The sequence below is a fragment of the Sciurus carolinensis genome, chromosome 10 (assembly GCF_902686445.1).
Source record: "Sciurus carolinensis chromosome 10, mSciCar1.2, whole genome shotgun sequence".
In the NCBI taxonomy this organism is placed as follows: Eukaryota; Metazoa; Chordata; class Mammalia; order Rodentia; family Sciuridae; genus Sciurus; species Sciurus carolinensis.
In genome coordinates this window covers 53614112-53642044 of record NC_062222.1, presented here as the reverse complement: position 1 = coordinate 53642044, position 27933 = coordinate 53614112, and the positions used below count along the sequence as shown (strand labels likewise).

Sequence of the window (27933 nt, the reverse complement as noted above, 5' to 3'; positions counted from 1 at the left end):
ATCTAACTTGCGTAGGACCACAGAGCTGGGAGGGGGAAAGCTAGCAATTGATCTCATAACTTCAAATGTTCTGCATTAGAGAGAAGGAAGAGACTAACTTTACTGAGCATCTTCCTATCCAGTAACTATGTTAGATACCACTTTGTACTCTGTCGTTTAGTGAAGTTAGTCTATACTTTCTGGTTGTTCAAATAATAAATAACAAAGAACAATAAGAACTGGCTATTTTTCATCCTTGAGAGAAGAAGCAAAATAATATTCTTTATTTCTTTCTCCTTTTTCTTCTTCCTCTTTTTTTCCCCTTATAATCTGACTCACAGCCTAACAGAAAAGAGTGAACGTGTGGTTTCATGTCCATAGCATGATTTTTTAAATGAAAGAGACTTGCAAGGGAACAAGAGAACTTTTCCCACCACTCACAACTGTCTCTGAGACCTCCTTTCTCACAGCACACACCAACAATACCAAACAAACAGGTTTTTCAGGAATAACTGTCATGTACCAGCACTGTGGTAGGCAAAGTAGAGCTATGAAACACTGAAGAGTTTGGACATATACAAAAGTGATCGAGCCAAGTGGTAGAACAGTGTAATGGAAAATGCAAATGGACTTGGAGGTGGCCAGACCCAAGCTCAAGGAACTGCCCCATTGATACACATTTAGGAACCAATTTACTTCATCTTACTGAGTCTCCTTTCCTTCAGTTGTGGAATGGGGTACCCCTACTGACCCCACCCCATCCCTGGGCTATTGTGGGGATTGACTGAGTTGGCATGTTCCTTCCCCTTCCAGAAACACAGCAAGTTAGCTAGTACAGAAGTAGATGGCCTGAGAATTAACAAATAAGACAACAACCCTTTAGTTGCTGATTGCATATGATTTTACTGCCCTTTTCCCTCCAATCACATTCCCCAAACAGGGACAGTATCAGGGCCTTAGTGGGCTAAAGTGGTGAGGAGGGTGTCATGAAAGATTCAGATCTAGGTCTTCCCTTGGAAGAGTGGCTGGATTTTGGCCAGAAGGAAAGTACATGGGTGGTAGAATGAATGAACACCTGTACCATGGCAGTAAGAAAGTCTGAGGAGTCAGAGGGGGACTCTCCTCTGGCCCTTGCACACAGTCTTCTCTGTGCCAGGAATACTCTCTCAACCCCCTTGGCCCTACCCACCCCTTTTATTGTTAGACTCCTTCTCTTCTTTCAGATCTCAGCCCTTATTTACTGTCTCAGAAAGCTTTGAACTTCCTGACCAGGTCAAAACTCTGTTAGAGATCTTCTTTGATAAGCTCTTCACATTTATGCCTTTACATTTGTTTGTGAGATTATTTGATTGGTATCACTCCCACCCTCTACTTCCCGTTAGAATAGGGATCAGACCTGGTCTGCACTCACGCCTCGTCCCTTCTCTCCCCGATGCACTACAGTTTGTGGAACATTTAAAAGGGGCTTCATATTTGCTCACTGGGTGAATTGATGAGTTTTGGTTATCAGTGAAGTTATAGCCTCCTTTGGAGAGAGGATCTATATTTGGGATTGCTAATCCCTGGAGGTGCCAAGCACTTTATTAACAACCCTAAAATAGCAAACATATTGGTGCTTTTAAAGATGGAGAAACTGAAACCCAGAGATGTTAGCCAACTTTACTTGTCGACACAGCTCGTTAGTGACAGCAGGGGATCTGAGCCCAGCAGCCTGGCTTCAAGAGCAGTTAGACTTCACCCCATTGTTCTGCAACTGTGTGGCAGAGAACAAAGTCAGGTACAAAGTTCGGTGACAAGTGTGGACTTTTCCTTCCTCCTCTTCTTCATTGTCATCATCATCATTACCACTTCCCAGGAAAATCTACGTTTGTGCTGCCTCTACTTTCTGCCAATGTGATCTGACCAAATTTACCCAGAGAGAAAACTGGACATTTCAAATTCTGATTTCTAGAAAATTCTAGACTACTTCATTTAATCAGCTTTGAAGAACCAACGAGCAAGTGCTTCTCCACAGTGTGACAGAATTATGTTAAATGAAAGGTGATTTGACTAAGATCAATATTATCAAGACCCTTGGTTTCTAGTTCTTTTTTTTTTTTTTTTTGCGGAGTAATGGGATTGAATCCAGGGGTACTCTACCCCTGAACCACGTCCCCAGCCCCTTTTTTTAATTTCATATTTTATTTTGAGACAGGGTCTCACTGAATTGCCCAGACTGACCTTGAACTATATCCTCCCACCTTAGCCTCCTGAGTTGCTGGTTTCTTCTTCTTATTTGAAAAGCAGATGTAATCTGTGAGTCCCAAAGCTTCTGGAAGAAAGTCTTAAATTTCATCAAGGAAGCCAAGAAAGTCTGAGAACCCTCAACAATGACAGCTGTTAGTATAAAAACATTGTTATTACTAGAAAATTAACAAAGCCTGTTAACTCAGCATAAAAGACTTACCCTAGGAATAAAAGTGGGGGTGTGAATTGGTCGTTCATTCCCACTATCTGCTTTTAAACAGGATGTTTTAAAAACTCATCAGGGCATTTGTGTTATCAAAAGATCTGAAGGTAGAAGAGCACATGACAGCAATAAATAAACTACCAGCTAACACTTGTATACAGCTATTATTTGCTGCACATTATTCTAAAAGCTTTGAGTGATTAACATGGGCAGTTCTCACCACAACCCTTTAAGGTACCATGATCGCATTTTACAGATGAGGAAACTTAGCAAGGTCACGTGGCTTGCCTGCCTCTCATGTCCATGCCCTTACAGTGTCCCTGCATAGCTGACTACTCAGTAATTTCACCTTTGTCTCCTTGACTGTATTGGAAAACTTAATTTATGTTTAAGCCAGTACTGTTCAAGAGTCTGTCATGTACAGACTCTTTCAGAAAACCCTTCCTAACAGATACAGTTGCTCTCTGTAAACTTAATTTTCAAAGGAGTCCATGTTCTAAGAAGTGAAAGGGAGGCAGAATGAAAACAAATTTTCCATAGAACAAATTAATTTCTGAATCAATTGCAAATACCTCTTAGTCATGGCATTTTATGAAGGATAGTCTCCCTGGAGTTAGTTTGCCAAGGTCTCCATGTACCATATAATTTGCAAATAGTATCATTTTTGTCTCTCCCCACACTTCAGCTTTCTTCTTTCAGTTGATACTTTGGAAAGTCCACAAAGCCCAGGGGCCTCCCTGTTGTTGCCCTGTGGTCTGTGTAAAAACCAAACGTTGCTATGCTGAGTTGGACTCTTTCAAATGGATCAAACAACACATTAGTCACTGGCAAATCTTTCAGGTCCTTTACCTCAGAGACTACCCAGTTCCTCATTCTTGCCACCCTTCTGGCATGAAGTAATCATTAAGAAAAACATGTGAGTGCTTGGTGACCACACCTCCCACCTCTTTCCATCAGTGCTAGTGAGTAACTCCCTCATAATGGTAACATACAAGGGTCCAAATGTCCAGGGCGATCTGGTTAATCGCTGAATCCTGGTGTGCGCTCAGGTGGATGGCCTGCCTGGTTTCACCCAAGTGAAACCTCCCAGTGTTGCTCTTGTGCCCACTGTTGTCACCTTAGAAGTGAAGTTACTTGGTTTACTTAGTGCTCTTACTTTTCATTAATGAGGACTGATTTCAGATGTCATTGCGAGGCCCAGAACTGGCATCAGTAATCCAGGGAGTACAGTCAGCCTGGAGCAAATCCAGCGCTCTTCATTTCCCATCCTGCACTCAAGGGCAAAGGCTTCCTGCCTACTACATAACAGGGAAACATGCTCATTTCATAATTAGCTTTATGCCCAGAAGGGCTTTTAAATGCTATGCCTAAGAAATTGATTTGTGCTTTGAGGTGGTCAAAATCAAATTTAATCTGACACCCCCTTTGTAATTAGTTTGCTCTACAAGGACTAGAAGCCACTCTCCAGCAGGTGGCCTTGGTCCTTGAGAGAAGGGATGTCTTAGTTCATTTTCTGTTGCTATAGCTAAATATTACAGACTAGGTAATTCATACAAAATAAAGGTTGTTCATCTGACTCACAGTTCTAAAGGTGGGAAGTTCAAGACTGGGTAGCTACATCCTTCTGGTGGGGACTGTTTGCAAATTCCCAAGGTAACACAGGGCATCATACGGTAAGACAGAATGTCTTGGCTTAAGCATCTCCTCCTCTTCTTAGAAAGTGACAGCCCCATTGGATTAAGGCTGTAACCCTATGGCTTATTTGACTTTATTTGTCTCCCAAAGGTTCCACCTCCAATACCATAGTTGGATTGAATTTCTACCTTCTTAGTACTAACAATGGGAGTTAAATTTCTACATGGGTGGAGGCATCCAAACCATTGGTAGATATTAAGAGGATTCAGAACTAACCTCTGCCACAGCTCAGAACCAGGGCTTGGGCAGAGAGGCCCAAAGTGTCTAGCAAAGCCACACAGTTATTGAAGGGGCATCTATCCTTTGCTCAGGTGGACAGTATCTCTCCCCAGCCATCAGAGGACTAATCCCAGCAATGATCATATTCTCAACTCTTGCAATCAGAGATTGGTCTAGAAAAAAGTTCATACTGGGAAGATCCTACAACAATCCTGCCTCAGCAGAATATGAATCCAGTTGATGGTGTTTATAGTAGAAGCAGGTTGGTTAAAAAGGATTCTTCCAGGATGTTTCATTGGCAAGTGTAGGTTCTACCTCGAGTTTATATCAGAAGGGCTTCCAGAGGTACAGTGCGTTTCTAAGAATTTGCCTGAATTTATGATTGAGTTCTAACTTAACAGGATTCAGGAGAGTAAAAATAAGGCCATGGGTCTTTTCTGTTGGTATGATTTCAGTGCTGGGACTTTCTCCAGGAAGGAGTTTGTGGTCTACTGGATAAACAACTACAGGAGAAAGAGTGTCCAAGCTCTTTTGCTATTTCCTTTTTGTTGTCCTCATTTTAAGGATACACAAATAAAAAAGATAAATGACCTAAATGAAAATATTTAGTTTTATAAAATAAGAACTGAACAACTAAACACATGTGAAATCTAAGGATTTGCAGTTAAGGAGTGCACTCTTTTTTAATTGAAGAAACCTAACAGTGACCTGAGCATATGCGATTGTGAATGTTAATTCATTATCAAGGCTCATGGCAGAAAGAACTTCTGAATGCTCAGGAATCCCAAAAGATGATCGTCATCCAGTTCTGCGGGCTTGAGTGTTCAAAGTCAACCTTCAGAGTCAGGTCCTAGGACAAGACTCCTGCCTAATCACACCACAGAGGCTTAGGATGCACTGTTTTTACTGTGTTCATTCCCTTGATTTCCATCGGTCACTAGTTCCTTTCTCATTGATCATTTACCCACATTTTGAAACCAGAAAATGTGATGAGGGTTCAGTGAAAAAGCACATTCTTAGATAGTGGTAAAGGGCTGCCTCATGACAACAAGGAATCCTCCAGGATATGCTATTCCAGCTTTCCCAGTGCATACTGCCTTCTAAATGGCCTGCTTCCTGGAGTGTATCTTCTCACCACATAACACAACCTCTATGAACATTTCAGTTTATTTCCATCCATTCATCTAGTCATCACATTTAAAAATAGATCTGTGGGCATATATGTATGGATACACATAATTTTGTATTTTACTTCTTATACTTACCAGTTGATCATAGATTTTTTTCATGTGGCCTTAGAGTCAGCTATGCTAACTCATTAAATGTGTTTCTTATATAGATATGCAACTATGTGGGACCTGCAAAGGTTATTGTTCAGTTGGTCACAAACGGAAAAAATATCCACCTGCACGCTCACAGCCTGGTGGGAAAACACTGTGAGGATGGAATCTGCACTGTGAATGCTGGACCCAAGGACATGGTGGTCGGGTAAGTGAGTGCACAGGAGGCTGTGGAAGGTGGGAACGGATAGAATGTGAGGTGCAGGGATGCGGAATTCGCAAACCTGTCTCACTAGGGACCCTTCTAAGACTCCCAGCAGACCTTGAAAGGGGCGAGGGCAACAGTTGCTCTTAGTTGGACTCCAAGGAGGAAGGCAACAACCCTTGTGTCTGTGGCCTAGACTAATCATTTGTAGTACCCTTTCCTACTCTCAAAGGTGGCCCAGTATGGACGATAAATTACATGGTCACTTGACTAGGAGGCATTTATGCCACTTTCAACAATATTGTCTGTCTGGAAAAAGATAAGGACAAATTTGAAGAAACCTGACTATCAGAAAGCAACACTTTAGAGATAGTTTTTACCTTCTTGATGATTCCTTCAATGAATTTATTTGGGGCATGAAGTAGATAAATATGGTTCCAACTTTGTGCTGCTTAGAAAGTGTGCACAGATGAGAAGCCAAGGAATGGAAATTCATTTGGTCATTCATAGAGTTGAAACATAAATAGGAAGTGACATGTTCATTTAAGGATTGGTCAAGTAAATAATTTTTAATGAATGAAGTTTTATAGAATTTAAATCCAAAAGTATTAAGATATTTTTTAATAAAACATATTTATTATGCTAAAGAATAGATTTTATTTCTCATTTTCCTAAAATAGCATATGACATAGTAATTTAGCACGTGATATATACAGTCAATAATCCAAGAAATGGTTATTTTAAGTCCTACCTTTGGACCTCTCAAAAACCAAAGAGATAAGAAATGTTTAATTAATCTTATTTAATTTTTTAAATATCTTTCACCATTTTTTAATCCTGGTTTAAACAGTTTATGCTAAAATTCTAGTTAATGTGGGCTGTTCACTCAAAAGAAAGCTGATGATAGCATTTCAGGTTTTAAATTCTGGTCAAGTTTCAGGTTGGTTGTAACCAAGGAGGTTGAGTTGTTATGTTCCTAGGTATTTCTTTGTTTGACTGTGAAAATATTCAAGTGTGAAAAACCTAGAGAGAGAGCTTTCTTTTAAGTTGCTAAAATCTGACTCTTTTGATGTTAGGGGAAAAAAGACTCTAGATTGAAGAAAGAAGCCAAAATTTATTTGAAAAATTCAAGTGTGTTTGATATGAACTTGTTTCAACATCCTCTTGAAAGACTGGCTTGTTTCCTACTGTATGTCACGGTTGGTTGGAGGTCTGTTCTGGAATACCCTTCCAGCTTCACTGACCTATGAGAGCTTTGAAATGGAGGGTGTAATTGTTATCACTTTAGTCTCATTCATCACTTAGTGTGTCTGCAGATTTACTCCAATAGGTTCCTGTTAGTTTGCAGTGTTGATTCCCTTTGGTCTTGTTTAATATGTGTGCTAATCTTTGTCTTGGAGAAAATTATAGTTAAAGCTCCCTACTAATAGTATCTATTAATGTAAACTTCCAGTATGTAGTCTGGTGTTTAGCAATCTTTGATGATTTTAGAAGGAACTAATGGATTTGGGGCATAGAATAGTACAAGCAAATCACCTGTCTACATGCAAGATGAAGATTAAGTTCTTTTACACTTTCATAGTGCAGGGGCAGGGGATATAGGACTTTGAAGTTGGAAGTACTCGTCATTCATTGACTCATTTATTCATTCATCAAACATTTTGAACATCTAAACTCCTGAGTTTGATCCCCCTGATATTGGCTCTGTGAGATTTTCTAACCCTAGACAATTTCTTTGAGGAATGTAATCAAGGAAAGGCCCCTGTGAGCTACAGAGACTCAGTAGCCTTTCTTGTTCAGTGGTCTGTAGGAGATCGGTACCTCCTTTCCCATTTGTGAGCGTAGAGATATTTGCCAAAGTACACTATTTCCTTTATAATTCATTTGTCTTTCTCTCTGTCACTGTCTCTCTTTTTAAGTTTTCAATATCAGAACTGATTGCTCTTTTGTAGAAAGCACACCATACAAACATTCTGCAAACCAGAATTCTATTTTCACTTCTGTCACTCTAAACGGGTAAGACGAGGGGCAAGTTGTGTGACGTTTTTGGAGACCTTAATCCCTTCCCTTACAAAATGAGTTTGTATTACAGAATCTATCTTCAGGCTCTTTATATCTCCAAAATTCTAAACTGAGCTAACACTAGCTTATATTAGGAAATAACCTGAGCAAACTTGCCCACATATGTTTCTGTGGCATGACGTCGATTATTATTATTATGTTCTGACTTGCAGACCAGAATATCAAATGGAAAAATCAGGAAGATAGCCAAAGTTAATCCTTAGACTTGTCAATACTAGAAATAGAACCAAGATAATCTGTTTTCAATAGTACAGATTAGTCTAAGAATATGGATTCACAAGCAGAACACTGTTCCAACACATCAAAAAAAGACATTAAAAAATGACAGATAAAAAGGCACATAAAAACTGACATATAAAAGCCTTTAAGGGGCTGGGGATATACCTCAGTTGGTAGAGTGCTTGCCTCACAAGCAAAAGGCCCTGGGTTCAAATCCCCAGCACTGCCAAAAAAAAAAAAAAAAAAAGGCCTTTAAATTCTCAAAATCAAAAGAATTACCTTTCTTTGGCTTCTCTTCACCTTTCTCTCAGCATAAATTTTCAATAATCTTAGTTTTTGTAGTTTTCAAAACTATTTTATCCTTATTAAAATATTCATGTTTTAAATAACTTGTCTGGTTTTTTTCTTTTCAAAATGTTCCTTGTTTTTTCCCACACTTCTTACTGGTGCATTTTAGTTGTACATACTGATGGGATATATTGATATATTGTTACATATTTGTACATGCACATAATACAAAATGTAATGATCTAATTTGGCTAATATTACTCCGCAGCACTTTAACCTAAGTCTTAATTACAGGTTTTATTGCTTTACTCTGAGATATTTGTCTTTTTGGTTTTCAATTTCTTTGTTTTAGTGAGTTTTCCTTTTTTTTTTTCTTGTTCATTTATTAGTTAGCTTTTATTATCTTTCTTGAAAAGATACTCTTAGTTTGGTTTTTTATTTTGACCTGAAGTAGCAACAATTTTCTTCCATTTTTAAAATTTGTTCTTTTTCACTATACATGGAAGTGGAGTGTATTTTGACATATTATACATACATGGAGTATAACTTATTCTAAATTAGGATCCCTTTTTCGTGGTCGTTACATGATATGGAGTTTCACTGGCAGTGTATTCATATATGAACACAGGAAAGTTATGTCAGATTCATTCTTCTTTCCTATTCCTATCCCCCCTCCCTTCCCTTCATTCCCCTTTGTCTAATCCAACAAATTTCTCTTCTTCCCCTCCCCACCCCCGCCTTGTTGTGTGTTGGCATCCATATATCAAAGAGAAGATTCAAACTTTGGGTTTTCGGGGGATTAGCTTATTTCTTTTTTTTTAATTTTTTTTTTTTTTTTTTTTTTTTTTTTTTTAGTTGTAGATGGACACAATACCTTTATTTTATGTATTTATTTTTATGGAATACTGAGGATCGAACCCATTGCCTCACATATGCTAGGTGAGCGCTCTATCACTGAGCCACAACCCCAACCCAGGATTGGCTTATTTCACTTAGCATAATAGATCCATCCATTTACCAGCAACAGTCATAAAGTCCTTCTTTTAATGGCTGAATAATATTCCATTGTGTGTATATACCACATTTTCTTTATCCATTCATTTGTTGAAGGTCACCTAGGTTGGTTCATAGCTTGGCTATTGTGTGAGCTGCAGTAAACATTGATGTGGCTGTGTTATTGTAGTGTGCTGATTTTAAGTCCTTTGGGTATACGCTGAGGAGTGGAATAACTGGGTCAAATGGTTCCATTCCAAGTTTTCTGCGTAATCTCCATACTGCTTTCCAGAGTAGTTGCACCAATTTGCAGTCCCACCAGCAATGTATGAGTGGACCTTTTCCCCCACATCCTTGCCAACATTTATTGTTACTTCTATTCTTGATAATTGCCATTCTGATTGGAATGAGATGAAATCTCAGTGTAGTTTTAATTTGCATTTCTCTAATTAGAGATGTTGAAAATTTTTTCATATATTTGGTTTTTTTACTTTTCAAAGTTTATTAAAAACAAATGGTCTTATTCTATTCTTATTCAACAGACTGTAAATTTCATAAAGCAGGATCAAACTAATACAAGATATTTCAGTAGAAGAAAGTCCATTACTGCAAGAAGTTTTATGCATAATTAACACTTTCAAGAATATCAATCATCTAAAGAAAATATACCAAACTGATATTTGGAAATGGTGAAATATTTTTATTCTTGGCACTCTACTTAAAGTAGAGTCCACAATTTTTTGACTATATTTTCCATTCAAATATTTTGTCACTATAAAGACAAATATCTCATAATTAATCATAGTTTTATTTTTTAAATAATAGACACTTTTTATTTATTCTCTAATTATTGATACATATTTGAATTTTTCCAGCTTGCACATAATGCTGTTGTAAACATTCTTTCACATGGTGAACATAGGTTCCACATAAATTGTCGACCATTCATATTTCTTCTTCTGTGAAGTGCCTATTCAGTTCCTTTGCCCACTTATTGATAGTTTTGGGGGTTTTTGTTTGTTTGTTTTGGTGTTAAGTTTTTTGAATTCTTAATGTATCCTGGAGATTAATTCTCTATCTGAGGTGCAAGTGGCAAAGATTTTCTCCTATTCTGTAGGTTCTCTCTTCACACTCTTGTTTCCTTGGATGTGAAGAAGCTTTTTAGTTTTTTAAACAGTTCCATTTATTGAATATCAACAATTTCTTCAACAACATTTAAATTCCTTGAAATTTTCATTCAGTGGAAAATATCTATAATTACTTATCTTTGTTGAGGTGTCTTTGCCCACCAATAATCACCACACACTGTTTGATTTCTGGTAGTCTGGGTTTAGAGAGATATGGAATATCTTTGTTCTTTTATAATTAACATGTACAGCATATAGCAGCTGGCAAACCCTAGAAGTAGATATATAAATATAAAAATGCAAAGGAGAAACATTAGGCCTGCCTACTGAGCTAGTGCAGATGTTAAATTGCTATTTTATAGATCCAAAACCAATTAATTATTGGTAATTTCTTTGGGTTGGACCTTAATATTCATAAAAGGAGCTGACTGAAGGAAATTGACTAAGTATGGACCAAGGGTGGAAGTATCAAACTTCCAAATTAGAGTATGTATTGTGAATCAAAGGCTGCTTTTAAATTCTATGAAGTCAGTGGCAGAGTCCTGCGAGAAAGGAAGGACACAGAAAGGGGCCCCTTTCGAATCCCAGCCCAATGACGGGAATTCAAATATAGCCAGAGGGCAGCAACAGTAGGATGATTACATGATGGAAACATGTGGCAGACTGTAGCAGGTTTGAACTTGGCCACTAATTAAAGACACCCTGGGTCACTCTGATGCTGGGCCCCTTCCCAAAGACCCTGATCTCGTTGGATAGAGTAGGGTAGAGTCAGGCTCTCACACCTCAGGGTACATCTGAAGCAACTGGAGGGCTTGTTAAAACACTAGTTGATAAAACTCACCCCCAAAACTTCTGATTCTGTTGGTTTGGGGTAGGGCCTAAAATTTGTATCTTAGTAAGTTCTAAGATAATGCTGATGCCTTATCTGGAGACTGGTCTGGAGACTACATGTTGAAAACCATTCATGCCAAAAATATGTGATTTTGAGTAAGAAATAGGGCTGTAGTCCCAGTCTCATTATTAGCAGTGATAACCTTTCTTTAAAAACTTTGTCAAGTATATTGAAGCAGAATCGAAATTTTATAGTACTCTCCCTTTAAAATGCTCATTTCTGTGAATTTTGACAGATATTCGTATAACCACCACAATCAAAAAACACAATAGTTCCTTAACCCCCCGAGTTCCTGTATACTCTCTTTTATTCAATTCTTTTTCCCAACTCATCCTGACAACTGCTGGTATGTTTTCTAGCCCTATAGTTTTGCCATTTCCAGAATGACATATTAATGGAACCATGATTAGTGGCTTTTTTTAAGTCTGGCTCCTTTCACTTAGCATCACGCAGTATTACATGGTTAGCCTTGATTGAAATATACTCCCACCTGGATATCTTTTGGCAACTGATATTTGATTTAATTCCATTATGGTTTAAAAAAATAGTTGGTATGATTTGTATCCTTATAAATTTAAAAAGACTTATTTTATGGCTCAGAATATGATCTATCTTAGTAATTTTCCATGTGTACTTTAAAAGAAAGTTTACCCTTGTCTTGCTGAGTAGATATTCTATAAATGTCAATTAGGTCAAGTTGATAGTGTTGTTCAAGTCTTTCATGTTGTTATGGGTTTTCTGTCTACTGGTTCTATCAATTATTGAGAAAGAGATGTTGAGATCTCTGACTATACTTATGGATATGTCTATTTTTCCTTTCAGTTCTATAAAATTTTGCTTCTGGTAATGTGAAGCTCTTCTATTAGGAACATAAATATTTAGGATTCTTATGTCCTCTTGATGATTGATCCCTTTGTCATTATGAGGTGATCCTCTTTTATCCTTGATAAAGTTCTTTGCTTAAAAATCAACCTCAACTGATACTAAGATAAGTACTTCAGCTTTCTTTTGTTAATGTTAGCATGGGACATTTTCTTCTCATCCTCTTAGTTGTAACTTATTTATATATTTATACTCAAAATAAATATGTACTCATATAATTGAGTCTTGCCTTTTTATTCAATCTGACAGTGACTTTTAATAGGATTGTTTAGGCCACTTATAGTTAATGTGATTATTGATAAAGCTGTGCTTAAGTTCACTATCTTGCTATTTTTTTTTCCTCCTGTCACATCTGTTTATTGTTCCTACTTTCCTTCTTTTGGATTAATTGATTATTTGTTATGATTTCATTTTTTTTTTTTTTGGTTTATATGTCGTATTCTTAGCAATTGTTTTAGGGTTCATACGATACATCTTGTACTTATCAAAATCTACCTTTAAGTAAAATTATTTCCTATTCTGTATAGTGAACCTTAGAACAGTTGTACTTTCATTTCCCTTCTCCACATTTTATGCTATTGTGTCATATATTTTACATACATGTGCCATAGATCCCACAATGATTTTTATTTTTGCCTTAGACAATATCTTTTAAAGAAAAAATTTAATTAGGGAAAAAATTTTGTATTTACACGCATATTTACTGTTTGCTATGCTCTTCATTTTGTTTTGCAAGTCAAGTTTTCTGTCTGGTGTCATTTTCCTCTGCCTAAAGCTCGTCCTTCAATTTTTCTTGTACCACTCATCTGATGCTGATGAATTCTAGCATTTGTCATATATCTGAAAAGTCTTTACTTCATCTTTGTTATTCAGAGATATTTTTGAACAGTAGAGAATTCTAGGTTGACAGTGTTAATTTTTCATGAGGTTAAAAATTGTTGCTTCTCTGTCTTGAGGCTTGCCTGTCTCCAACAAGAAGCCTCGTGTCAGTCTTGTATCATTGTTCCTGTGAACATAATGTGTAATTTTTTTCTTCCACTGTTTTTCAGATTTTCTCTTCATCATTACTTTTAAGCAATTAGATTATGATGGACTTTAGTGTAGCTTTATTCATTTCCTTGTCCTAGGGATTCACTGGGATTCTTGGATCACGGGCTTATATTTTTATTAAATTTTAAAACTTTTAACCCATTGTGTTTTCAGAGATTTTTTTTCTTCTGCTTACTTTTCTTTTATCTAATTCTGGAACACTGATTACACATATTTGACCATTTGCAATTGTCCCACAGCTCACTAATCCTTCCCTTCCCTTCCCTTCCTTTTCCTTCCCTTTCTTTCCTTCAACAGGGATAGAACCCAGGGTTTCATGCATCCTGAGCATGTGCTCTATCACTAAGCTTCACCCCTTCCTCGTCTTGTTTTAAATTCTTTTTTCTCTGTGTTTCATTTTGGATAGTTTTATTACTATATTTTCAAGTTCACTAATCTTTTTGTCTATTGTGTCTAATAGGTTTTTAATCCCATCTAATGTATTTTTTTTTTCCTCAGAAATTGTAGTTTCCAGCTACAGGTTTGTTTGAGATCTTTTTTATAACCCCAATGTTTCCCCTTTAACATACCAATGCTTGCTTTCTTTTTGACCATGTTGAATCTATAAGAGCCATTTCAATGTACTTGTCTACAAATGTCGTCTGCAGCATTTCTGGGTCTATTTCTATTTGTTGATTTTTATCCTCTGTATGAGTAACATCTTTCTTCTTCTTTCTATGCCATGTAATATTTTATTAGGTGCCTGACATTTTGAATTTTGCATTGTTGGTGCTGGATTTTTTTTGAGGGAATATGCCTTTAAATATTTTTGAAAATTGGAATGAAGTTAAATTTGGGAAACTTTTGACTCTTTCTAGACTACATTTAAGCTGACTAAGGACATCAAGGAAACCTTTAGTCTAGGTTAACACCATCACTCTGGCACTACCTTCTGAATATTCAACCTGGTGCTCCATGCATTATGAGATTTCTTGAATGGTTGCACCCTCTGTGTGCTATAAGAATTGCTCCACCTGCTCCTTTATGGTGCTCCTCTCCCAGCCTTGGGTAGTTTCCCCCATACATGCTTTGATCAGTACTCGGCTGAAGACTTGAGTGGATCTCTGAATCTCACTGCATTCCCTCTCTGCTGCTCTGCCTGTGAATTCCAGCTTCCTTGGCCTCCTCAACTCAAGTGAATTAGAAGCTAAGATTGGGTTCCCCCTTCCTGTGCCGTAACCTGGGACTCTCTCTAGGTATTAAGCTAGAGTAATCATAAGATTCACATTACTTATTTTTCTTTTCTTAAATATGGCTGTTCTGTGCTGCCTGTTTTTTGACAACCATTTTTTTCACATGTGAGAGGTTCAGTTCAATCTGTTACCCCATCATTAACCTAAAGCAGAAGACTGACATTGTTTTATGACCAGATTAAACTGTTCTTGATTCACCTAATACACAAGAATGATGCCTTTCTAGTAGAAAATAAATTAAATACACATCAAATAAACATCAAGCCAGGTGTGGCAGTGCACACCTATAATCCCAGCAACTCAGGAGGCTGAAACAGGAGGATTGCAAGTTCAAAACCAGCCTCAGCAATGGCAAGGCACTAAGCAACTCAGTGAGACCCTGTCTCTAAATAAAATACAAAATAGGGCTGGGGATGTGGCTCAGTGTTTGAGTGCCCCTGAGTTCAACCCCCAGTACAAAACTAAAATAAAAATAAATATCGCAAAGTATTTTATAGGGCTGGGGTTGTAGCTCAGTGGTAGAGTACGTACTTAGCATGTGTGAGGCACTGGGTTCAATCCTCGGCACCACAGAAGAATAAATAAAGGATCATATCCATATACAACTGAAAAAAAAGTATCTTATAGATGGTGCAGTGTAAAGTGCTGCACAGGTATTTGACATTCCATTCCTAGGAGATTGAAATTCCTAGATCACTATTTTCCCATCATTGTGGATGTTCTATACAGGAATAAGAGTTAAAGGGGCAAGTGGTACAGGTGCTGCTGAGGGTGGATGCCTCTGTGCACATTGGTCTATCATAGTGCTTAGTTTTCTGTGCAGCATTCATATATTCAATAGACAAGTACTGAACTCTCGTGTGTCAGGCAGCATCCTAGCCATTGGAGATTCCTGCCCTCAAGGGGCATCTCTTCTACTGGTGTATTTTATTCTCTGCATAAATCCCACTGCCCCCTTTATCACCTCTGTCTAGACACACAATGCATTCCGTCCTGGGCTTCCATGTAAGCTCATTTCATTCTGTCTTCACCTCTTCTGTTCCCTTCCCACATTAATGGGCACAGAGGCATCCACCCTCAGCAGCACCTGTACCACTTGTCCCTTTCAATCTTATTCCCATATAGAAAGAACATCCACAATGATGGGAAAATAGTGATCTCCCCATTTCAATCTCCTAGGAATGGAATGTCAACTTTCATTCAGTCCAGTTGTCATAACATGTCATTCTTTCCTCTGCAAATTTATATTATATTATATTGAATTGTATGTTTGTGTGGATATGTATACATTTTGTTTCTGAGCAAAAAAAATATATATATCTTTACAAAAGCTCACAGGTGTTTAACTCTGAGAGATCTGGGTCCCGTTGACCTCTTTGAACTCTTCTGGATGAGGACCACTTGTTCTTTTCATTCTGGCCACGTTGACCTCTGGACACTTGTGTTTTGAAAACCCAGCATGGTCCTATCCCGGGACGTGTGCACTTGCTGCTCCTTCTGCCCTGGTGCTCTGCATCCCAAAATCTGCATTTTTCCCTCACTTCCTCAGGTTTTACTCAGTTGTCACCCTTTTGCTGAGTTCTTCCTGCTCTCTCATTTTAAGTGTCATACTTTTCCTGCCTACTATTTCTTCTATTCCCCATTCCTATCTTACTTTTCTTATAACACTCATTACCTTTCAAATTATGTCATACAATTTACTTCTTCCTTTCTTTCTTTCTTCTCTGTTGTCGTACTAACACATAAGCTCCATAAAGGAAGAGATGATTCTACTGCTGATAAAAGCTCCAAGGACACTTCCAGCACTAATAAGAACCTGCTTAAATATTTGTTGAACGAATGAGGCTCCTTGATAAAGTGCTTTTTTGTCATTTATTAGCATCTTATTTTATATTTATTAAATATGCGTCTTTGTTTCATGCACTTTAAAAAAATTGATGGGTGGAGTATTTTATGTATTTTCCTGAAATTTTTTCATTTACTTTATTTAGTTTATGAACATATTTTGTTCTACAAATATGTAGCCTTCATGAGATGAAGGTTCTCCATCCCTGATTATATTTGCACTCTCAGTACATGAGTGCTGTGGAAATTAGATGATATTTTGGTGGTGATAGGTAATTCCAACCTTGTAGATCATAGAGGAGAAAATGGGGTTACAGGTAGACTTTAAATCCCACCAGAAACCCAAGGATGATAAAAAAAAAATTTCTTCCAAACATGATACTTATTATTCTTGTTCTTCAAAAATGTTAGTATATATTTGGAATTTTAAATTTATATCATATGATCCCATAGAAAATGCCCTAAAATGAATCCAGGTACAACTTCCTTATTGGGATATGTACAAGTATACCCCACTCCCTGAATCATAATTTGGAATTCTACTAAGCTCTGAAAACAAAAGATTCATTTAAGTTTACTGTAGACATTTGGTAGCAAAATCTACTCTGACCTGACATGCAGCTGTTTATAATTTTTGTTTTTCCATTTGATGCATCTAGTTATAGGTTTCTCTGTGGAAGTGTTAATGTGTTTGATGACATTGTGCCCCCCCCAGACCCCATGATAACATTATGTGATATGCAGTATATTCCATATAGTGCCCTTCTAATATTAAAAATATACACAATGTGTACCTTACAAAAGTGAAACCAGACACTCGAGTTATTAAGTAACTTTGGATTGTTTTTGCTGTTACTGTTTTCCCTTCAGCTTTGCAAACCTGGGTATACTTCATGTGACAAAGAAAAAAGTATTTGAAACACTGGAAGCACGGATGACCGACGCATGTGTAAGGGGCTACAATCCAGGACTTTTAGTGCACCCTGACCTTGCCTATTTGCAAGCAGAAGGTGGAGGAGACCGGCAGCTCACAGGTGAGCATCTCTGTCCCAGCCTTGTTCCTCTGAGGAGCTCAGGGATGTGTTTTCTCATGCATGCATGGAACTATATGTTCGTCTATATGCTTTAGGCTTCTCCTTCTCCAAGTCTATACCCCACACAGCTCCCACGCTTTCCCTCCTCAGAACCTTCTATGGCATCCTGCAACCTCTAGAATAAAATGGACACCTCCATGGCTTGGTGTACAAAGCCCTCCCATTCTGTCACCAGCCATCCTTCCAGGCTCATCTCCAGCCCCATCCTGCTGTCACCTCTTGCTATCACTGCTCTCAGAACACGAGATGCATAGTCATACCTACCTATATGTCTTCTTCTGCTGACAACACCCCATCCTTTCCTTTCAGCCTGTCAAAACCTAAGTACAATTGGTCCAAAGAACACCTGTTATACCTACCCCAATTTGCTGAATCATAAGGAAAACATCGAGTATTATCTTTATCATAATAATGAAATTATTTTCTTTTTTTTCGCCTATAGTCAGATTGTTTCTTTGAACCTCATTCCCTGGCCCAACACATGACCCATTTCCATTTTACATTTTGTCCTTTAGGGTTTTTCAGGGTTTTGGATTTTTCTTTTTGTTTTTGTTGTTGTTGTTGTTGTTGTTGTTGGGAGGAGGTGATTTTTTTTTTTTTTTTTTGTACCAGGGATTGAACCACTAAGCCACATCCCCAGTCCTTTTATGTATTTTATCTAGAAAGACCCTTCTCTCTGAGCTGCTCAGGGCCTCACTGAGTTGCTGAGGCTGGTTTTGAATTTGCAATCCTCCTGTCTCAGCCTCCCAAGCTGCTGGGATTACAGGTGTGTGCCACTGCATCTGGCACATTTTGTCTTTTAGTTTGACCCTCCTGTGATCATCTCATGCTCATGTAACCCACAACTGAACATCATTTCTCTACTAAACATTGCCGTCTTCTGCCACCCAGCCTCTGAGCCTGCACATCATCTTGGACTTCTTCTCACTTGTGCTACCTCTTCAGTCCCTGCTCCACCTCTTTGCTGAACTCCCTGGCATTCCACTCCTCACTCCATTTTCATTGCTTCAGTGATAGTCTTCTCCTGGTCTCTCCCCCTCCACTCCTAGTCCAGTTTACACCCTGTGGCAGATAGATCTCACTAAGACCTACAACCCACCACTACCTGACATTTCCCCATTGCCTACAAAGTCTAAATTCTGCAAGTTGCCATCTCAGACCTTCCAAATGCTGGCCCCTGTCTGCATTTCCAACTGTTTTCCACTCAACCCTTTCCTGTCAAACAGAACCACTCCATAGAAGAACCAAGGTTTCTCACTTCCCCCAAGGTGGCACATTCTTTCTATTCTTGCTGTCCTCTCTTCCTGAAATGACCTTATCCACACTCCTCACATGTTCAAATGCTACCATCCCTCCAAGATTTAGAACAAATGCCGCTTCCTTCTGCTCCAGAGCCTCTGAACTCTCCTCCCTCAAAATCCCATGTAACTCATCTGTAACTCTCAGGTAGTGCTTATCACTTGAACTATTCCCTTTTATGATACTATAAATTAAATGTGAATTTATGCATCAGCATGAAAACTCCATCAGGAGGAAAAGAGCAAATATGATCAAGTCATTTGATTTCTTTGCAAGTACTTTTTGAGCACCTATGTGTCAGACCCTCAGTGGAAGGAGCACAGTCCCTGAGCTTAATAAACTTTTGGGATAATTAACTTTCATATTTCTCCATATGGCTAGTGCATAATAGACTTATTACATCCCACTCCATCACAATCTTTGTGCCTTTGACTCTCATTGAATGGAAAAAAAGCAGAATGAGGGAGGACAGGAGAAGATAGGCAGTCTGATACATGAAGACAGTTATTACCAAAATCCAGAGAAAATTCAGATCTTAGTTTGATAACTTTAATTTGGGATGACATAAATGGGACTACTTAAAATTTTTTACTAACAATATAAAGAATTTCAAAAGAGAGAGGGAAAATAAACGGGTTTTTAAGGCCTCGTTCTTTGAGTTTATAAAGGCTGTTGTAGAAGTTGACACTTTCCGCTGCCTTTTGGCATGAACGACTGTGCTGTGTGATCCTAGATCGGGAAAAGGAGCTCATCCGCCAGGCAGCTCTTCAGCAGACGAAGGAGATGGACCTCAGCGTGGTGCGGCTCATGTTTACAGCTTTTCTTCCTGACAGCACGGGCAGCTTCACCAGGCGCCTGGAACCCGTGGTGTCAGACGCCATCTATGACAGCAGTGAGTAGTCGGCTTCTAACTGGACGCAGCTTGGTATGGTGTCAAAACAGGCTTCCAGCCCTGCCCTGCCACTTAGTAGCCAGCTCTGAGCTGTATGGAAAGTAACTTCATCACCTTGTTCCTGGAGTTTATCGTCTACAAAATATGAGCAATGCAGTCTAGCTTAAAAGGTTGATGTCTCCATTCAGTTTTAAGAAATGCTCAATAAATGTAGTTACCTTTCCTCGGAAGTGCATTACAGCTCTCACATGCAATACCAAGTCTCTCATTTATGAACACATTACTCAAGGATAGACTGTTGGTGCTCTCAGAAGGAAAAAAGTATCTCCATATGTTTTCTTGGAGGCTCTGAAAACATGTTAATAAAAGACAACTATTATTCTTGTCCGTCTCATTCCCACACCATTCCTAACATTACCAAGGTAGGAACTTCAAGTTAATAGAATGTATAGTTAGTATGTACCTTCAAAACTTTCTGTTTGTAGTTCCTAGAACTTTTTAAAGAGTTTTGCAGTGGTCTGTAGCATTTACCATGTAACTTTATTGTTCAGTATGCATGGGATTTATTAAACAGATATTTTCAGAGAGCCTACAAGTGCGGTACCTGGGCTCCTTAAGTGTTTACACAGTTTGGTACTAGTAGAAAATTCCATGCTCAAGTACAACAGCTAACTGATCTCTCTAATTTAAAAAAGTCTGAAGGGAAGTGAAAGGTTTACAAAATGATTCAAACTTATATACCACAGATCACCTTAAAATGCAGATGTTGAAGTTAAAAAAAAAAAAGAAGGAAGCTTTACAGTGTTACCACATGAAACTTTTGCCCCTAACCACATAGAACACAGAATCCTCATTTAGTTTGGGGAAAGGAAATTTAACATCTCCATTTTTTCTGTGTACAATGAAAATTAATTAGTAGTTCAAGAGAACTGTGTTTTTCTTAAAAATTTTAGGACTTTAATAAATGGTACAGCATTAGGGTGAAAACAAGTTTGGGGTTAAAATCTTCCCCTAATTGAAATTCCAGAGATCCATTAGCTTGGTACTTCCTGAAACATCACAAAAGCTCTTTCTCTTTCTGTATTGGTCTCTGTACTAGGAGAACAGGTACCATCATCTGATCTACCTCATCTATTCCTTCCTACCTCATCTGTTTTAGTGATAATGAATGGCCCATGTCCCAGATGTGCTCTGAGGACCTCGGAAGCCGTTCTTGTTTTATTTGTATCTTTGTTATTGTGATAGGAATGAAGCATCTATGTGAACTTTGTTCAGGTGATGTGTGCTAAGGGCAGCGTCCCTCAGAGGGGATTAACCTGTGAAACTGAGAACAAATCTTAATGTCTGTTGTTTTTTCCCCCTTTGAACAGAAGCACCCAATGCATCCAACTTGAAAATCGTAAGAATGGACAGGACAGCTGGATGTGTAACTGGAGGGGAAGAAATTTATCTTCTCTGTGACAAAGTTCAGAAAGGTAAGCATACCGTCTAATCTCAAGATGTGAATTATAATTTTCTCAGCACATTTATCAGTTACTTTTCAGCAACAGGACAGAAATGACCCTCTTTTTCCATAGAACACCTTGAAAATTTGTACATGTTCCATATCTCCCAGGTGTAAATTGTCTATGTTGTATTTTAAAACCAAACTGAATAATTCATTTAAAAATTTCCCAAAGAAATAAAGAGAAACTTAAAAAATAATGATAACTATAACCAGTGACTTTTAGTAATTTTATGCTTTAAGCTTTGTTATTGGCTTTTGGTTAAACTAAAATTAATTAATAATAGCCCATGCTTGATACATGTACAGACACATGCAGAGAATAAATAGTAAGTCTTATGTGGTATAAGATTGTTGATTCTGTTTATTTTTCAGTGCTTTCTTATAACACTGAGTTTCTTCAACCACTTTCACATGTCAGTATGATGTCAACTAGGAAAAGAAAAGAGTCTAGGAATATAGGGAAGTTCTCAGAGCACATATCTCTTGCAGTTACTACTTTGAGAAAAGACTTTTGGCACTTATTATTAGATACATTACAAAATTTATAAATTATTAAAAACTGAAGAAGATTTTATGTTATTTTCTCAAACTTCACTCATTTTTTTAAATAAAATGGTAAATGGAAGCCAGGAACAGTGGCTCACACCTTAATCCTAGCTGCTTAGGGGTTTAAGGAAGGAAGATCACAAGTTCAAGGCCAGCCTCAGCAACATTGAAAGACCTGTCTCAAAATAAAATAAAAAGGGCTGTGGATGTAGCTCTTAGGCTAGGTAGAACACTTGACTATGATGAATTACACCTTGGGATCCCTGGCATACAAAAAAAAAAAAAAAATAACACCAAGGAAACTACACTAATACAAAGTGGACATTTTCAAAGTAAGCAGATACTTAACAGGAAACGGTCCTTAAATAAAGGAATTATAGCTTTTCAAAAAATTTACATTTGGGGCTAAGGATATAGCTCAGTTGGTAGAATACTTGCTTTTCATGCACAAGGCTCTGCGTTTAATCCCCAGCACCACCAAAAAAAAAAATAACAATAATAATTCACGTTTGAAGTTAAATGCCCAAAGAAACAGGATCATATTATAAAGTAAATACATATATTCTTTGTTCAACAAGGTTTGCACTTTCTCTGCTTACCTTGCCTTCTTCCAACTACTCTATCCATAAAGTAATTCGCGTTTCCAGATTCTTGAGTGCGTGTGCGTGAGTAAACACAATCCAAGCACCTTTATTTGCTAATGTAGTTTTTAATCATGGTTGTTGCACTGGAATGTCTTCATAAGAGAAGTCCTGTACTTAGTTTAGAGGATCTGAATAACTAGACCCAGGGTAGCATCAGACTGGACCCAGAGCTCATAGATGTTCTATCTAATTCTAATATTTCTAAAATTCTAATAAAATAGAAATAAAAACTTAGTTTCACTAGTCAGTAGTGTGGTCCTTCCTACAAAATTGGAAATGAAGCTAGGGACATGCCAACCTGTACAGGTTATCATGTTTCTGCTAAAATGGAGCTCATGACTAGAATATGAAATTTAATCTCCCTACTTTAATCACAAAGGAACTGACCATCACAATACTTTGACTAGTTACTCAATATGGACTAATAAAGTATTATAGGGAAGGAGTATAGGAGTGTTTAAGAGCCTGGACTCTGAAACTCTGATGTCTGTATTCAGATCCTGGCTTCTTCATCCACTCACCATTCAACCTCAGATATGTTACTTGAGAAACTCTCTGGACCTGTTTCTCTTCTGCAAAATGAGGATAATAATAGTATACCTCCATCACAGGGTTTTGGGAAGATTACATGAGTAATATTTATGTATAAAGTGCTTAGAACAGCATCTGCCATATAGTAAAACATAAAAGTTAATTATTATTATATATATCTATATTGAGTTGAACCATATTTGGGGATTCTCATATTCTTTTACTACCATTCTTCATTCTTAAGGAATGAATTGGTACAAGATGGAAAAGTGGGAAGGTCAAACACTGATTAAGAGAAAACTCAGTTTGATTAGGTAAATCTAATATTCTGCCATTAAATAAAAAGTCACCAACTTGAGAAAATTTTAAATGACTCATAATCTATTTATATTAATTATTTTTTATAAATTTAAGTATATAGTAGGTAAAGTCAGCTTTATTTTTCAGCATGTTTTAAAATTTTATTATATTATTTACAATTACACCTGAATGTGGCTGTTTGCAGATGATATCCAGATTCGTTTTTATGAAGAGGAGGAAAATGGTGGAGTCTGGGAAGGATTTGGAGATTTTTCCCCTACAGATGTTCATAGACAAGTAAGTAGAATATTATTATTGTTATTGTTTAAACATTCATTTTCTGCCTTGTTGACATTCAGTATTTCATTTCCATATATGAAAAAGGAAAAAGCACAAGTATTTTTAGCATTTGTGAAACAGTACTATTTTTAAGATTCTTGCAGGTTATGCAGAAAACTAACCTAACCTATCATAGAATTATGGGCAAGTTTCTACTAGACCATTGGTTCTGAGACACAGGCAAAACATTTCATTTGGTGTTTGATTTTCTGTCCCTTAAGGCAGTGGCTCTCAGTCCTTCAGTAGAAATGTTTCAGGTATTTTATTGATGTTGTTAGGGTGAGACCTGTTGAGAAAGTAGTGTGTTGAGTGTAGACAGGAGCAGGCTTCTAGTAGACATTGATGCTACTCTGATAATGAAGGACAACTGGTTATATAACCAGGAGAGGAAACTCTGAGTCCCTATCCTCAGGATTACTCTCCTTCTTATGAGTGGTTGAGAAATACTGTCTTCATTAAAAGTTGAAAACAATCCAAACAATCCAAATGTTAATCAGAAAGTGACTAGTTAAATAAATTATGGTGTATCCATGTGGTGGAATATTATATAGTCATTAAAGGAAATGAGAATTCTGTGTACTAAGATAGAAAGATCTCATTCTTCTCTTCCCCCACCACTCCCCTCATTATATATTGTCATGCACTTATCAGAGAAAACATTTGGCCTTTGGTTTTTTTGTTGTAGAGGAAAATGGGGTGGGAGAGGGTGGGGGACAGAAAGATAGTAAAATGAAACAGACAGTATTATCCTATATATATTTATGATTACATGAATGGTGTGAATCTACATTGTGTACAACCATAGAAATGAAAAGTTGTACCCCATTTGTGTACAATGAATCAAAATGCAGTCTGTAAAAATAAAAAAGATTTTAATAATAAAAAATAATAATTAAATCAAAAAAAGATCTCAATGATATAAATGTAAAATCCATTAAAAGACAGGTGTAAAACTAAGTGTATGTAAAAGTGGTTCTTTGCTCATATATGAATGTGCACAAACTCTGGATGGGGATGTAAGAAACTAGTAAGAGTGTATGTCTCTGGGGGCTGGCATTCTTAGGAATTGTGTGGAAGAGGGACAGGGAAGATTATCAATATATACCATTGTGTGGGCCTTTTATATTTCACAAAATCTTGATTCCTGTGAATATTTTACATTGTAAAAACAATCAAACTAAAAAACGTTAAAATGCCTAACTATTCCATCACCACTGGAGGAATTAATGTGCTATGTTGCCTCCTGAGCAGTGTTCGGTTTCCTCTCCCTCACCAGCCGAACTGCAGACTGATTAGTAAGACCCCTTGCTTCAATGTTTTCCACACCCAACTTTTCTGACATTGCTTTAAATGGTTTTGCAGTCTTTTGAGGCTAGTTTGAAAGAGAATAAAGAAGTATATGCAGTGAATTTCATATGTATAACATTTACCACTGGAAGACATTTGAAATATGAATAAATTGAAATAATAGAGATTTGCAATCTGTTGTCACAGGGTTGTACTTCAACTTCACAGTGGCAATGTAATAAAAGTGTGTGTGTATTGAACACTGAGTTTTGAACTTTTTCTCCAAGGTGCTATGTTTTTTAGCATACTTTGTTTAAGCATTGGGTATAAATAAAAGCATAAGGAATGTGTTTAATGTACAGGATTGCTAAGAAAAATATATACTCCCCCACCAATATTTGGATCTTTGTATCCTGCAGTTTGCCATTGTCTTCAAAACGCCAAAGTATAAAGATGTCAACATTACAAAACCAGCCTCTGTGTTTGTCCAGCTTCGGAGGAAATCTGATTTGGAAACTAGCGAACCAAAACCTTTTCTCTACTATCCTGAAATCAAAGGTAACTCAGTTGTTCAGACTCTTATGCTTGATAAGAGGTTGAGCTGATTAGAAAAGATTGGTTGGTCCCCTCCTTTGAACAGCTTCCTAGAAAGCAGTCCCTGCATCTGTGGCACTTATCGTTAGAGAAGGGACAGGTAATATGCTATTTTCAGGTCATGGAATTAGTGCAATTTAAAAATAATGTTTTCTCCATCAACCCTGCATAAAATATTGACACTTGAGAATTGGTCCTTGAATTTTGGAATCTACTATTTGTTGAGTAACTCAGGTTTCAGACAGTTGAGATGAAAAATAAGCCTTGTTGTTAGGGAGAATCAGCCACTGCGACAACCAGCCCCAGGTCATTGAGCAGAAAACTCGGCCACCATGCATGCAGTACTATAAATGAATAAGGCATCATTCTTTTTCTCACAAAAAAGGACTTCAAGAAAGAGACAGAATAGTCTTAATTAAAGTTACATTGCAAAGTATGATGTTAGTAAGTACCCCAAGTAACACATCCATAGAAGCAGGGGAGGATGGTGAGACGGTCCTTGATACCAACACTCTGAAGAAACCTCCAAAGAGAAGCCCTCTTCCAGGAGGTAGTGTTCAGGACAGAATTTGGAATACAGCTCAAGATAAACAGAACTTAGGAGTTTCCTAGGTTTGGAACACTGGAGGTATGCTCAAGGACAGTGGTATGGCAGTTTGTGTCTGTTCAGAGAGAAGTGACCATTCCAGTGCTGAGGTAGACTAATGAAGGCTGAGGCAGGTGCAGAAGGCCAAGGCTGGGCTGAGCGGTGCTGTGAGTTTCAGCTGAAGAATTTTGCCTTGATTCTGCAGAGGGATGGGCAGGCCCACCTGTGTTTGGGATGATGGCTCTGACATGTCTGTGTCAACACTGAGGGTGCTGCCTGAGAGTCAGACAGTGAGTCAGAAGAGTAACACAAGAACCCAAGTGAGCAATGGTGAGGTTAGGCAAGGTGTCCGTGGGCTGAGGCTGTAGCTCAGTGGTGGAGCGCTTGCCTAGCACGTGTGAGGCACTGGGTTCCATCCTCAGCACCACATAAAAATAAACAAAGGTATTAAAAATATTAATTAAATATTAATTTAAAATAAATATTAAAAAGGGAAAAAGAAAAGGTGTCTGTGTTCAGGTACAAAAGGAGAGGGCGGATCCAGTAGACAGTGCAGCAGTGGCATCGAGAGGACCTGGATGTTGGGTAAGCTGGGAAAGGAAGAAAAGATTCAGGAGTCATAGATGATTCTAGGATTCCAAAGTAGGAAGCTTATGACATGTTGACTGGATGAAAGGAACAAGGGAGAAAATGTAGGTTTGGATGGAAAAGAGCAGTTCCGTTTAAAACATGTACCATTAGGTTCCTGTGGAAGTTCGAGTGCAGAATCCTTGTAGGCTGATCTAAAGGCAGAACTGGAATTCAAGAAAGGGCAGGATGGGAAATTCAGCATTCAGAAGCATCTTGAGATGAGATATGACAGGCACCAAACTGGATAGTTATTCAAAGGCATTCTTAATCCAAGTCCACTGACACCCCCGCCCCCGAAACAAACTATATGTCCCCTTATTTTGGATGTTACATATTGAAAACTGTGATTCTGAGATGTTCCTAGACTTTGCCAGACTACCCAGGAGTCTGGGGTTCAATAAAATCAGAAACCTCTGGATTAGATGCAGTGAGACTGGAGAGGGAGGTCAGGGACAGAGCACCCAGGACCTGGCTGAGGTTAGAAACCACAAAGGTGCAGCAGCAGCAAGCCACACGGATGTTGGATCCTGTGATAGCAGATCATGAGGGTGATCTATGAAGAGGGCTTTCCTTTCCTAGAATTCATGCTGAGGCAGAAGCATTTCAAAAATTCTTCTCTGAGTTCATGTTTCTTTCTGAGGTTGTGACCTCTCCATTGCTGGGTCAGATTGGCAGTGCATTCTGTGCAGGTGGTTTGCAAGCATGGCCAGCACAAGAGCCTTTTTTAACTTCATATGAGATTTCATGGGAAATCCTAGTGTCCAGGCCAGATGGGCACTGGAGAATTTGGCCAGAGGCCACCTCTTGGCCTTTCCTGGAGGTTCTCCCACCTCTTCTCACTTCCCCAACTTCAGGCGCTGCCTGTAGCCTTCTGAATGCTTCTGTCTATACAAGAGAATGTGAAAGTTGTTGTTTTGGTTGAAACATCTTCTTTTAAAGTAGACACAAAAAAAGAAATGAGCCCAGAAATATTCAAAGCTGAACGTAGTTTCTAGACTACCTGTCTACCTTTTCCAGTGGTATCTGTACATCAAGAAAGTGTGCTGTAACGAGGGCATATTCAGACTGTTCACTGCAACCCTGTTATAGTAGGTTTAGAGACTTACCTCCCCTGAAAGTTCAAAGTTGTATCTATATGTTTCAGGCTATCATTGATTCAAAGCTCCATATAATACAACCAGAGTAAGAACCACCTGGAAAAGAGAGAATTAGCCATTGAGTTTAAAAGGAAGAAATGGTCAACATGT

At 38.0% G+C, this 27933-nt stretch overlaps 2 protein-coding genes across 7 annotated transcripts in view; one reads left to right on the top strand and one right to left on the bottom strand.

Moving 5' to 3' along the window:
* Nfkb1 (nuclear factor kappa B subunit 1) overlaps nt 1-27933 on the top strand; it is a 116150-nt gene that overhangs the window by 61581 nt on the left and 26636 nt on the right. For 4 of the 5 annotated variants that reach the window (XM_047566731.1, XM_047566732.1, XM_047566730.1 and 1 more), the window contains 6 exons: nt 5682-5830; nt 17308-17471; nt 19564-19722; nt 21093-21197; nt 23456-23547; nt 25296-25434. In XM_047566731.1, the coding sequence (XP_047422687.1) occupies nt 5682-5830; nt 17308-17471; nt 19564-19722; nt 21093-21197; nt 23456-23547; nt 25296-25434 (808 nt within the window). Of the gene's footprint in view, nt 1-2333; nt 2358-5681; nt 5831-17307; nt 17472-19563; nt 19723-21092; nt 21198-23455; nt 23548-25295; nt 25435-27933 lie in introns of those variants that run through there. The other variant, XM_047566734.1, reaches the window with a different exon arrangement.
* Nucleotides 19381-27933, bottom strand: part of Manba (mannosidase beta) — a 143449-nt gene continuing 134896 nt past the window's right edge. The window contains exons 23-25 of one of the 2 annotated variants that reach the window (XR_007110524.1): nt 27793-27879; nt 19941-20070; nt 19381-19880 (exon numbers count right to left, since the gene is read on the bottom strand). The gene's annotated coding sequence lies outside the window, so the exon portion shown is untranslated. The remainder of the gene's footprint in view (nt 19881-19940; nt 20071-27792; nt 27880-27933) is intronic. The other variant, XR_007110523.1, reaches the window with a different exon arrangement.